This window comes from Oryzias melastigma, linkage group LG7 (assembly GCF_002922805.2).
Source record: "Oryzias melastigma strain HK-1 linkage group LG7, ASM292280v2, whole genome shotgun sequence".
In the NCBI taxonomy this organism is placed as follows: Eukaryota; Metazoa; Chordata; class Actinopteri; order Beloniformes; family Adrianichthyidae; genus Oryzias; species Oryzias melastigma.
The window spans coordinates 432,632-446,429 of NC_050518.1; the positions used below are offsets into that span (position 1 = coordinate 432,632).

At 39.4% G+C, this 13,798-nt stretch overlaps 2 protein-coding genes across 4 annotated transcripts in view; one reads left to right on the top strand and one right to left on the bottom strand.

The window, feature by feature from the left end:
* Positions 1–7,451, bottom strand: part of kif3b (kinesin family member 3B) — a 10,758-nt gene extending 3,307 nt beyond the window's left edge. The window contains exons 1-7 of one of the 2 annotated variants that reach the window (XM_024292870.2): positions 7,241–7,451; positions 4,276–5,748; positions 4,105–4,206; positions 3,278–3,400; positions 2,231–2,349; positions 1,034–1,150; positions 770–875 (exon numbers count right to left, since the gene is read on the bottom strand). In XM_024292870.2, coding sequence (XP_024148638.1) covers positions 770–875; positions 1,034–1,150; positions 2,231–2,349; positions 3,278–3,400; positions 4,105–4,206; positions 4,276–5,673 — 1,965 coding nt within the window. In that variant the 5' untranslated portion in view covers positions 5,674–5,748; positions 7,241–7,451. Of the gene's footprint in view, positions 1–769; positions 876–1,033; positions 1,151–2,230; positions 2,350–3,277; positions 3,401–4,104; positions 4,207–4,275; positions 5,749–6,840; positions 7,113–7,240 lie in introns of those variants that run through there. The other variant, XM_024292871.2, reaches the window with a different exon arrangement.
* Positions 7,452–9,789: 2,338 nt separating this feature from the next.
* The window catches only part of LOC112159508 (kelch-like protein 7), a gene marked incomplete in the record, with an annotated part of 8,610 nt that continues 4,601 nt past the window's right edge, over positions 9,790–13,798 (top strand). The window contains 7 exon segments of one of the 2 annotated variants that reach the window (XM_024293616.2): positions 9,790–10,011; positions 10,545–10,706; positions 10,788–10,890; positions 10,958–11,051; positions 11,118–11,242; positions 11,303–11,478; positions 13,194–13,368. In XM_024293616.2, the coding sequence (XP_024149384.1) occupies positions 10,590–10,706; positions 10,788–10,890; positions 10,958–11,051; positions 11,118–11,242; positions 11,303–11,478; positions 13,194–13,368 (790 nt within the window). 2 annotated transcript variants of the gene reach the window in all.

Consider the following 13,798-nt stretch of genomic DNA (forward strand, 5'->3'; position numbering starts at 1 on the left):
CCGCTGGGTTAAGACGCTGGTTTGACACTGCCGACACAGGTAGGGTGTCTGAGAGTGGTAAAATGTTGCTAGCATCATAGCTAATAAAATCTAACGTATTAAACAAACGTCAAGTGAATTTAAGACTTTTTAGGCAAGTGCTTATCAAAAATAAGACCAATTTCTTAGATTATTTAAATAAGTATAAAAAAAATGAACATAATTCACCAAAAAAGTCCAAGCTTAGTTAAATTTACATTTCCCAATGATCAAACCAGTAGCTTTTTGCATTTTTCTTCTTCTTTTTTTAAAAAGTGTTGGGCATCGTATTGGTGCACAGCAAACTGTTCTGCTGCTTTTTATGTACAGAAAAATTATGGGTGGAAAAAATTTAACTTTGACGAAAAATCGGAAACACTGTTTCAAAAAGGGACATTTATAAGGCTCAGATATTAAAATTTAAGATATTTTAAAAGTTTTTAAGGTATTATTTCCAGATTCATAAACACAATACTTTAAGACTTTTTAGGAACCCTGTTCATAACAATGGAGACAAATTTGACGCTAGAATTGTGTTCGATGTGATCAGAAAATTGATAAACCCATTAACACTGGAATTCCAGTATTTATGTTCTTTGATTTAATGTTTTTTTTTTAATTATTATTGTTAGCACAATCAACATAATTCTAGTAGATTTTGAAGGAGAAAAGCGGCGTGAGGGGTTGAAAAGTTGCATCCCTCTCCTGTGTATGTGCAGGAGGAGCCCCACTTTAGGAGAGGAGGACTTACTTTGTATCTGGCATCGGGCTTCATCAACATGGCCCTGCGAGCGTCCCGACTGAGTGGCCTCCTGTAGCCAACCGCCGACAGAGGCCGGCACATCATCTGGTGGTCTCTGAGGAGCAAAGAGGAGAACATGGATGCTCTCCAGATGATCCAACAGAAAAGCTCAAAGCACACATCCCGGTTTGACCTTGGAAACGATCTTGGCTTCAGAAGAACTCACGAGACAGAAGACAAACCTCATGAAGGCACAAATGTTCTGAAACTCACTCCTCTGTGCAGGTGATGAGCTTCATCTTCCAGCACTCCTCCTCCTCGTCGAAGAACATTCTGCTGACGATTTTGTTCTTCTCCTCTAGTGGAATGAAGTTTTCGATGATCAGCTGCCTGAAGGACAAACGGTTCAGAGGAGAAGTACGGGGACAAATCAGGGTCAGATTAAAGTCAATGAATTGTACATTTTAAAAACAAAAAAAATATTTTGAATACACTTAACTAGAAAATACACAAATAATTGACAACTTGAAGAAAAAAAAGAACATTTTAAGAAACAGTGAAAAAACAAATTTAATTTTTTTTCATTTCTCTCATTTTTATTTTGTATTTTGTAACTCAGAATGGGGTGGAGCAGGGAACTTATATTTTCTACGTTACAAATACAATCTATTTCAAAGGCCTTTTTTTTTTTAAACTGCTCCTGATTCACAACGATTTGAATAAAGAAATACTCAGAAATACTATTTTAAAGAGTAACACAACAGGACAGTTGAAGGCTGACCACTCTCAGCCCGGATTTGAAAAATGCAAAAAAAAAAAAAAAAAAAAAGGGACATGGTAAGTTGAGACATGCCGAGCGAAGGGGTCTGGATCTGTGATTGAGTGATGTTAGCTTGAGGCACATGTGTCAAAGTCAAGGCCCGGGGGCCGGACCCAGCCTGCAGGGTACTTATATCCAACCCTCCAGATGATTTTATGATGTTATCTTGTAAAATCCCAATTTTGACAGAATATAAATTTTATGGAGAGCAACATTTTGAAAGTTATTTAAGGTTTAGGTTGATTTATTCTGGAATAATATTACTGCCTGTTTTTATTCATATTTATGTTTAAAAAGTTACATTTTAAGCAATTTTGTTTCTTTATGTATTCAATAAATGTTTGTGCTGTACGGCAAGCGACCTATGCTATAATTTCAGGAATTGAACAAGTTTATTTTAAATTTTCTAATATTTGGCAAATACCCAATTTATAGTGGTAAACAACAACAAAAGGATTTATTGTGTTCTCTGTCATGAGAAAAAAATCACAAGAACATGTAAAAAAACAGGACTTTCATCAAAGTGGGTCTTTAAGCTAATTTTTTAAAATTCATATTGAACTGTATCTATGAACCATAAAGGTTTGATGCCGGTTCAAGTCATCTCTGAGAGACTTCCTGTTCTAAGCAGAGATGTGCCGACTCCTTACTTGAGTTTGAGGTCCCGCGTGAGCTCGTTCTGGATCTGTTCGTGCTCCTGCCGCTCCTTGATGTGCTCCTCTTGGACGTCCTGGATTTCAGCCTTCACCGCCTGGAGCTTGGAAAACAGCTGTTGGGGAAAGAAGAGATATCCAGAGTCATTTGAAGGAGATGTCTGGTTACCGGGTTGTTGTAGAGAGCAACTATGTGGGAAAATTAGGGTAAGCCAAAAGGCTCAAAATAGATTGACTTCCATTAGAGAAAATAAAAAAGGGTTGATCTTCAGCTGACATAGAGGCGTCCATTAGTACTTTGGCTTTGATGCTTAACACCATAGGTGGTGACAGCAAAGTAACACATGCTTTTTGGTTTACGTTGATTGTTTTAGCTGTTTTTAACATGCTCTTGTAGCATTTCTTCCATGATGGAGTACATATATAAAATAATTTAAGATTAAACTTGTATTTGTGAGTATTTATTTATTCAAATAGTGGTGGATCAGGAGCAGATGAAAAAACACGGTTTGAAAAAGCTCAGGTTTGTGACACATCAATTGTCATGCCAGTCTCCCTGCTCCACTACAATTCTGAAGCATCCACTTGCAGACAAATAGATCAATTAATGTCTTAATTTTCCTCGTCTGAGCTGCTATCTGCCTCAAAACTGCATAGCTCTGATATTGCTTTCTGTTTTTTTTTCTTTTCTTTTTGCTACGCTAACGTTAGCTTTGGCTTGTGAGCCTCTATAAGCTAGCAGGAAATAGTGTATATGATGAAAATTTCTGCGCCAACAGTCCGCCCACTCAGAGTTGAATTTCTAATGAATTCCTGCATCTCTGCAGAAAATATGTCTTAAAAAAACGACTCAGTTTTTTGGATTTTGGCCAAAAAACTGCAAAATCGTAATTAAAAGAACACTGGGAACAATTTTACAAAAGAAAAAATATAGTTGGAGTGGAAAGGGTTAATAGCAGAATAGTGTGCGTATGATGTGAGGAGCAGTAATCTCATGTGCACGTCCACCCCGACATTCACAAGATGGGAATCCTGGCGCTTTACCTTCTTCAGCTTCTTGGTTTTAATGTCCACCTCCTGCTGCAGAGAACTGTAGGTCTCCTTGAGCTCCAGCGTTTCTTCGTCACGACTCTCCATCTGCTGCCGCATCTCACGCTCTCGTCGTTTCTGGAGAGTCACACGAAAAAACCTCAGACACGCTCATGCGGACATCAGTGTGAGTCCAGGTATTATTGGGTCAGAACGATTGATTGTATATCAGAACTGGACTGATTGGGGTTCCAAACAGGAAGTGCTCACTGGCTTCTATTTAACTTTATTGAAAAACAAACAGCTATTACTCAGTCATTCTATTTGTCAGAATAACCATTCTGGATCTGATAACTTTTTTTAAACATCATCTTGCTAATCCTATTTTTTTCCTATTTTTCTTCAGTCCAAGTTATTCAAGTTATAAATCGATCAAACAGGAGCTTCAATAAACGTCTGTAGCCTCATGCTGCTTTCACTTGTGATTGGCGAGAGTGGTTTCCATAGAAACATTGATCAATTTAGACCAGGAGTGTCAAACTCAATCGCACAGGGGGCCAAACTCCAAAACACACAGTAGGTATGGGCCTGTTTTAGACCAATCTCTGCTTACTGAGGAATTCTGGTTCCAATTGGCGACTGAACTGACTTCATTTTGTTGGAGCCAGAAGTAAAACATTTCCTATGGGGTACATCACACTCACTCCATCCAGTTTTCATATACAGTCAATAACCTGAACATCAATAGATGTTTTTGTGTGTTTATTGATAAACTGATCAATCTAGAAGGTTGTGTATGAAAGTCTTTCAGAAAACACAAATTGATCAAATCTTTGCGTTACCTGTTCTGCGATTTCTTGCCTTTTGTGCTCCAGCATCCTCTGTTGCTCATTGGTGTGGTCCACGATGTTCTTCCCGCCAACCAGGAGCTTACTCTCCATATCCTGAAGGTTGGTACGTTTTTTAGACTTAAAAAATAGGAACTGATTGCTGGTTATTTGACAGAAACTTACTTTAACTTTAGCTGCAAGCATCTCCCCAGCTTTCTTTTCTCTCCTCAGGTCTTCCATCCTCTTCTCCTTCTCCTTCAGCAGCCGCACCTTGTCCTCCGCCACCAGACTGTGATCCTCCATGATGGCCCTCCTCTCTCTCTCCAGCTTCTCCTGCTGCTCTTTCCAGTATTCTCCTTTATCAACTTCATCATCGTCCTCCGTCTCCCCTTCTTCCAGATCTTCTCCTTCGCTCCCCTCCCCGGCCCTCCTCCTCTGCTTCCTCCTCTTCTTCTTTCCCACACGTTTCTCCAGCTCCTCCTTCAGCCGTAGGATTTCCTCCTGGAACGTTCTGAGCATGGCGTCTTTGGGGTCTTCATTGATTCGTGGTTTGTTCTTGATGTTCTTTGCCCTGTTTGCGTAACGGAGCGTCGTCAGGGTCTCCTCGACGTTGTAGGAAGCTGGGCCGATGTTGGCAACCATGACGGTGCGGGCGTTTCCCCCCAGCGAGTCCTGCAGCAGCCGGGTCAGTTTGGAATCTCGGTACGGAATGTGGCTGCTCCTGCCATCCACCAGAGCGGAGATGACGTTCCCGAGAGCAGAAAGCGACAGGTTGATCTTGGTGGCTTCTTTGAGCCTCTCGCCCTGAGCGCCGGTCTTGCTCTGCCTTTCGCTGCCCGCCAAATCCACCAGGTTCAGCTTCCCAACTCTGATGTGGTTCTCCTCATCCACGCCCATCTCCCTGCACTCCACGGTGATGACGAAGATGGCGTGAGAGCGTGAGCTGTGCTCGTTCATGTTGGTGGCGCCCACCGAGCGGTTCTGGTTGCCCAGGTTCATGACGTTCTCGATCTCCCGCACGCTGTTGGTGACGACAGACGACAGGTCTTTGACATGCACCCCGACGTCAGGCCTCTCCCTCAGCTCCAGGCGGCGCGACTGGTCCTTGGAGAGCAAGTCTCTGATCTCCTCCTGGTAGATCTCCAGATACGACGCTCTCACCAGGTACTGCTGGTTCTGGGACCGTGAAATGTGGGTGAATATGTGCTCAAATGAATTTGGGATGACTCCTCTCCTCTCTGGATCCTTCCTCACTCCCTCCATGGTGTACGTCTTCCCTGTGCCCGTCTGGCCGTAGGCAAAAATGGTTCCGTTGAACCCAAGGAGAACAGAATCCACCAGCGGTCTGAAGGTTTCATCGTACAGATCGATCTGCTTGGAGTCCCAGTCGTACACAGAGTCAAACGTGAAGATTTTAGGGAGTTCGTTGGCTGAAGCTTCACGAGGGTTTTTCACCATAATCTGACCCAGTTTGACGTCAAGGGAGACCACCCGTTCAAAGCCCGCTGCCCGCTCCTTCTCATTCATGGGGCGGCAGCGAACCACCACCTTGACCGACTCGGAGCTCCTGCTCTTGGACATGGTGGCGATCAGCGGCAAGCGGCTTTAGCGCCCAGACCTCAAAACCAAAGCAGCTTCTGGAAATGAAGCCCCAATCTGAAAAACGAAGGGACAACCAGACATTAGGGGTCTAACGGTTCATTTCAACCCTGTAACATTTAGGCTTCAAATACAAAATCCTTAACATACAGTAACTTTTCAGCTGTTAACACGATCAACGTAATTCCAGCAGATTCTGAAGGAGAAAAGCAGCTCGTTGAAAACAAATAAACAAAGCCCGAAAAATAAGACTTCCAAGGTCCAACCCCAAACTAAAATAACAAAACCCAGCAGTGTAAGACTGCTGACGACGAAGAGGGAAAAAAGAACAAATAAAAACGAAAAATAAAACAGCAATTTTTTAATTACTTTTAATTACAGTTTAGTAACATTTATAAATTGATAGCTAAGGTTCACATAAATGATAAACCTTGTAGGTTTTTACACCCCTGTTGACCTGAAGACGTCTTGTTTGCTCAACGCTACCTCAAGAATGCACAGATTTTATATGCAAAGCAAAACTTTGGTAAAAAGTTTGATCTTTTAAGAGTTAATATTATCTTGTGTTGCACAACATTGGTTACTAGCTGTCCAGAGCTGCACTGGTATGATCCTGTTTGGCAGAGATCCTCTTTTATTTTGAAAATAGGTAAAATAATAATAATAAAGAAAAGAACAATAAAAAAAGAAAATCACATTTTGAGAGATGCTTGGTTCTTTTTATTTTTTTGCTTTTGTTTGTGGCAAAAAATAGACATAATTCATATTTATTATTTAAAACAATGTCATGAATCCAAATCCATATTTCTTAAAGACTAGAGTAAGATTATGTGCCTCCTTCTAGGTTTTGATCAGTAGAAAACGAGCCCAAATGGCTCTTTTACTGCTAAAAGTTGCAGACCCCTGGTATAGGTCGATTCAATTAACCATTTGATGTGTTTGAGTCAAACACATTGATCTGGTCGGATCGGAGGACTGTAAACTGATTAATCAATACATCCCTACCAGAAATATGATTTTATATGACCGGAAGTTAATCACAACCGGGCAAAATATAGTTTTTTTTCTTGAAAAAATACACATATTTTATCTTTTATTTGCTGTTTTTACAGTGTCTCGAATCTAGTCCAAAAACCGAGTTTAAATCACCTGAAATGTTCAACGCAGTAAAGACACCACCTCAGATTAGCAGACTTTAGCTTCTTAATTTGAAAAGCTGAGGTTAATAAAAGCCTTCGGTTCCGCACCGTAACACAGAACCGCGAACCGAGCCCGGTAACCGATTAAAACCATGCCTGAGCAAGACATTAGCACGTTAGGTAACAACAACACCGGCCTGGCAACGGCAAACACACCGGTCACCTAAGCTACAAATCTGGTAGCATAAACCCGGCTAACACCCTAACGGAGAACCACCGAGGAACGCCAACGCTGAATATTAAAAAAAAAAATCACACTTGCTCAATAACACCTATAGCCTTAACAAACCACAAGTAAAGTTGTGTTTTTGTTTTTTTTAATTGATAAATATAAAGTAATTCATAACTACCATCAATGTTGGGAAAAGTCCGTTTCATGGGCAGCTGAACGTGCAGCCACAACGGCGCTGCGCGTCTGTCCCAGTAGTTACGGTAAAAGAGATGGATCTGGGAAGCAAATGGGATCAAAAGCTGCCCGGATTCAGTGGCGGACCCAGCAGTTTGGGGGACACGGGCGAAGATTAACATGGGGCCCCATGCAGCTATTTATTTGATCTTTTTTCCCCCTCAAATCAAATAAAATCAAATCCTCACATTGACAAAAACTCTACATGTTTTGATAAACATCTAAAAATGCAAATCTATGCCAGAGTATTAGGTTAAAGATAAAAGGAAAAAAAAACTGTATATGAAAATAAATTTGTAAAAGCATTAGAAAAAAAGGTAAACTGTTTATGAGAATAGACCCTTTTCACGGTGACGTCAGACAAAATAGCGACAGGGCTGTTAGCATGATATGCAACTTCTGGTTAATGGATTTAGACTGAGAAACCAAAGAACTGAATGGTATTTAACACAATTTTACATAAATAATACAAGGTAACCTTACCAATTTCAAAAGAAAAATGTACAATATTTATTTTATGAATGTCCTGCCCAACTGCATTTTCCTTTCCTGTCTTAGATTGGTCACAAATCTATATACAAATTTGAATAATCCTCCAATATTTGAGGTTTTATTGAAAATATTGACCTTTCATTTTGAGCAGATATTATTCTAACGGGATCTATTTTGGTTGATGTTATTTCCACGTATTTTAAGTGGGATCAAGCACATAAGCCAATAGAAATTCATGTTAGTCACATATTAAAGTTGTTAAACAACATGGATCATTTCTCTCTGGTAACCTTGTCAAAGTTAGACAAAGGTAAGGTTGCAAGTATTTCACTGAATGCTTCTTGTTTAATGAAGGTAATTATGAATTTACTCTTTTAATCTGTGCTAATGAGACGTGGAGGTGCAAAAGATCTTTTCTCACCAGTTAAAAGTTATCTGAATTTCTATGCTCACATAATCAACTGTAAACAGAGCAAAAGTCAAACAATTCCCGTGAGTCTGACATTAAAGTCAAACTTATTCCTGTTGTAATGTTTTCTACTGCGGTCAGTGAGCCGCTGTTCGCTCAGCCATGGTTCTAACATCACTCGCCTTTACTTTTGCTCATAACTGTGTCCGATCTGTGGGAAAATAAAGGTAAAAAATTATCAAATTAATTAATTCTACGTAATGTTCTAAAATACGTTCACCCAGAGATTATTCCTTTTTACTTGACCGCTATTATTTTTAAAGCTGAAACTACGTGGCTCGATAGCTGCTCTAAATATTTTTACTGAGCCAAACCATTCCTGTTTTTACAATTATCCTCTAAAATATCCAGTAGAACAACAACTAATTTTTTCCTGGGAAGCGATTAAAATGTGTGCGGGCAATGTAGCAATGTGAGTCTTCGCTGAAAGTATTTTGTGCTTTTTTTGCACTTTAAATAACATCAGCCAAAATAGAACCTGTTATAATAACATCTGCTTAAATCAAAGCCATTATTTTCCATAAAGCATCCAATGTTGGAGGATATCATAAATTTGCATTTTGATTTGTGAATCTAATAAAGGAAAACCAAGATAGGACATTTATAAAATGAATACTTTGAAAATTTCTGTCTCAATTGGTAAGGTTACCTTTGATTATTTACGTAAAATTATGTTCAACAGCGTTCAGTTGTCAGTTTTGCCAATCTAGACCCGTAAACTGCAAGTCACTATACACATTTATGGCCCTGTCGCCATTTTGTCTGACATCACCATGAAAAGGGTCTATAAAGTCATAAAACTACAAGAAAAATAGTCGACATTTTATGAGAAAAAATGTCTAAAATTGAGAGGAAAAAATTGCTGTTTATGGGAATAAACTGGGAGAAAGACTTGCAATTTTACAAGGAAATAGTATATTGTGTATCAGGGTCACCATAAAAATATAAATCATCAAACTCCAGCAAAGGCAACAACTGCAGCAACAACCACTGAGTCCTGGTACAAAAGATCGCCAAAGGAAATATCTTTACTAAATAAAGTAAAATTATAGTAATCATTTTAAGAGAATAATAACGTAAAATTGTGAGGAAAAATGTTATGTACTTTTAAGAGAATTCCTACTTTTACATGTCAGTGCAACAACAAGGGCACCAAAATGCCTGTTAAAGAACAGTGTACCCGGAATTGCACTCCTCCAGGAGGGATGTAGAGAACATTGCTGCCAAACTACCACCCAAAACATATGTTAGTCAAAGTTCTGTGATAGTTGGCGTTGCTGGTTTGAACACAAAGTACTGCTTTTTATGGTATTCTTTAAATTTTTTTACTTTATTGAATATAAACACATTTACAGAACATTTACACACATACATTTTTTTAAATAAATAGTTTGATTGATTTTAGTTGTAAATTAATGACAAAGCTGAGAGGCTATTAGGTGAAGAATCCTGATGTGTGAGATGGTGTTTTTTTTTTACAGTGTTAACTAACCTCACACATGTTTTAAATTACACCTCCGTAACAAAATGAATTTAGGACGGAGGTTCTTTATCCTGATGATTTTTGGTCTTGTTAGCTTGCCATACAAACTGAACTTCCGGTTTGCGTCTTTCTCACTTTAATTGAACCAGGTGTATGTCATCATGTCGGCTGATTTTTTTTCTTTTTTCAGTTTTAGAATACATTTTCTTTTCCTCTCTTAAAGTTCCTGTTTTTTTTTAATCAAGTGATCTCCCACACGGCTCCTGACAAAGTGAGGTAAAACTGAAATATTTAAATAGTTGGTTTGATGCTCAGTGCTGTTTTGTTGCTCAATTTAGATAATTGTTTTGTCACTATTTTATTTATTTTAGATATTGTCTATTTTAAGTTGGAGTTATATTTCGACATTTTTCTTTAAAGTATTAATTTTGTATCAAATTGATTTTAACCGTTTTTGTTCTTAATTTTAACCCCCCCCCCTTTTTAAATAAATTATAATACATTTTATGTTTGTTTGGAAATTTTTAATGTTGAGTATAATTTGGTCTGACTTCCACATTTGTTTTGAGACTTTCTTGCTCATCTGCTGCTACCTTTGAGTTATTATAGTCTTTTTTAAAATAAATAAATATAGGTTTAATTTGAAAGAAGACAAACTAAATGTTCCTTGTTTTTTGTAAAGTTGAGATTAAATGTCACTGGCTTGTTGACAACAATTTTTGAGTTTAAATTCCTGTTTTCTTGTTTTGTTTTTCCCATTGAGCACCTTTTCTGTGTTACTAATTTATTTTTATGTCTCTGTAGCATCCAACTCGCGTTTTTACAACAGAAGACCCTCCTGAAACAAACATGGCCTCTCAGTGGAAAATTCCGAGCAACACGAAAAATAAAAGCACTACTATGTCTGACACAACTTCATATGAACTGTCCAGAGTCGTGGAAAGCATGAACAGCCTGAGAAAAGAGGTAAGAAGACCAAGATGGACAAAGGTGTTTCTGCACAGTGATGGGTTTGTTCTGTCATGTGATGCCCGTCCCATCCTCCAGGGTGCGTTCTGCGACGTGACCCTGGTTGTTCAGGGGAAACGGTTCTTGGTTCATAAAGTGATTCTGGCAGCAGCCAGCCAGTTCTTCCGTCTTCTGTTTAGCAGTAAGTAGAAAGCAAAGCCATGTTATTTGATTTGATATGAAGCTAAGCTGGTTTTCTTTGTTTTCAGCCAATATGATGGAGTCTGGGAAGGATGAGGTGGAGCTGAGGGAAATTTCCTCTGACATTGTTCAGCTAGTGATTGGTTTCATTTACACGGCGCAGTAAGTCAAGTGGCTTTGTTGAGCAGAAGTGTCTACTGTGATGCATCCCTAACTTGTCATTTTCAGAGTTTCGGTGAACAACGGCAACATGGAGGCTCTCCTGTACGCAGCCGACTATTTCCATATCAATCCCATGAAGAACGTTTGTGTGGACTTCATCAAAAGACAGATTACTACAACCAACTGCTTGTGTAACGTAACGAAAATAAAACCTTGGAGTCATTGTTTTTGCTGACCCACTTGTTTTGCAGATATTGCAGTCCTTGCAGAACGTACAAACTGTCCAGGGTTGAAGACCAGAGCAGAGAGCGTCGTCAGACGCAACTTTGCCACCGTCTGCAGGACCAAAAGATTCCTCCAGCTCGATGTGACTACACTTACTCATCTGCTGCGTCAGGAAAAGCTTGATGTTTTTGGTGAGGAGGAGGTACGTGACTCCAGTAGAAATACACTGTTAAGTTGTGCCATCTGATATACAGTGGAGCAAAAAAGTATGTAGTCAGCCACCAATTGTACAAGTTCTCAAATTTGAAGATGAGAGGTCTGTAATTTTCATCATAGGTAGACCTCAATTATGAGAAACAAAATGAGGAGAAAAAAGTCAACAACTAGGAAATGGAAGACAAACAAGACCTCTGATGGTCTCCCTCCATCTGGGGATTCCCACAAGATCTCATGCTGAGGGGTCAAAATGATCACAAGAACGGTGAGCAAAAGTCCCAGAACCACATGGGGGACCTAGTGAAGGACCTGCAGAGAGCTGGGACCAAAGTAACAGACTACCATCAATAACGCACTACATCACCAGGGACTTAAACCCTGCAGTGGCAGACGTGTCCTTCTGCTACAGCCAGTACATGTGCAGGCCAGTCTAAAGTTTGCTGGAGAGCATTTGGATGATCCAGAAGAGGATTGGGAGAATGTCCTATGGTCAGATGGAACCAAAATAGAACTTTTTGGTAAGAACTCTGTTTGGAGGATAAAGAATGCCGAGTTACATCCAAAGAACACCATACCTACTGTGAAGCATGGTGGTGGAAACATCATGGTTTGGGGCCGTTTTTCAGCAAAGGGACCAGGACGACTGATTTGTACCAGCAACAGTTTGTGAAGACTAACAGAAAATGTTTGACTGCTGTCATTTCCAACAAATGGGATATAACAAAGTATAACATTGAACTTTTAATTTAAAAATGCATTATTTTCAAAAGTAAACTGTAGAGGTCTGATCTGAATTAGTGGTCGTTTTCAATGAGGAAATGCTGTTAAAAGACTCATTCAAATAGTAAAATAGTTTTTAAACATGTTCCTGTTGCATTTTTTTCTAATGGAGGACATGAATGAATCTTGAAAGTATTCACAGTATTCCTCACGTCTTTCACATTTTATCATCTCGCAGCCTCATTTCAAAATGGATCAAATATGTTTTTTTTTCTTTCTGATAAATTCTTAAAGAACCCAAAATGACAAATAAAAAGGTTATTTTGAAATTGTTTCAAACTTATAAATTTTTTTGAATAGGCATGGTTTTGTTCATGGTTAAAATGAAGGATTGTGCTTTCGTAAGCATGTTTGCTCCATTACATTTTCGCTGTAATGGCTGTACAGTGACATCAGCAGAAAGCTGAACACAGTTGGTCGTGTGGATTTGATTTTCAGGCAAAAGCTGCAGAAACTTGGCAGCATGAGTATTCTGACATGAAACCAAATGACTGTTTGTCCTACACAAATTCTGGTGTTTTGAAAAGGACTTGAATAAATTATGCTTGGAAGGGCTCAATTAGAATACTCAGAATAAAATATTCACAGGAGTGCCTTTCCTATTTGGTTTGAATTGCAATTAATTTGTTAAAGTTGAATTTGATTAATGAGAAGACATTTTTATTTTTTTTCCCCTTATTTTATGACCCTCCGAAGATTAAGTCAACAATAAAGAGAACCCTGAATAATCATTGCGAGTATTTCCACTAACAGTTTGATGGTGACTTCTCATGCTCCTCACTATGTTCTGAGGCATTCCACACTTTCACAGTTCTGTCAGGTCACTCGAGGGTCTGATCATCAAGTCTCTTCTTTGGCTGGTTGCAGACGTGCTCTCGGGGTTCAGAGCTCCTTTGGTGTTTAAGTTGTGATCTGTTTCAGATCTACAAAGTGGCGTTGCATTGGCTGAAGCACGACCTGTCCAGCAGAAAACAGCACAAAGTGGAGGTGTTGAGCTGCGTCCGTTTCCCGCTGATCTCTAAAAGCTTCCTCTTAAAGACCGTCCAGGCCGAGCCGCTCCTTCTGGACAGCCTGGAGTGTGTCAAAATGCTCTTAGGTGAGTGTGTGAGAACGTCATCTCTGGTTTTAAATGTCATGGATGTTTTTGATTGGAAACCTTTAAAAACGACAAAATGGGAGCAACTGAAATGTCAAATCAAAAACTGCAGAAGGTTTAATGTCAAACTGTGCATTTCAATGTGAGATATACACCCAAAAATATAGATGTAGATGCCAAAAACTACAGTTTGCAGCACATACACACCATCTTTAATAATCCAGTCATCTAAATGCAACACTCTGCTAGGAGTTGTACTTTGTGTACATTTGTGAGTACATACTGTACATCTTACATGCTGAACATCCATCCATTCATTTTCTTGACCGCTTCTTCCCTTTTGGGGTCGCGGGGGTGCCAGAGCCTATCCCGGCTACTGATGGGCGAAGGCGGGGTACACCCTGGACAGGTCGCCAGTCTGTCTCAGGGC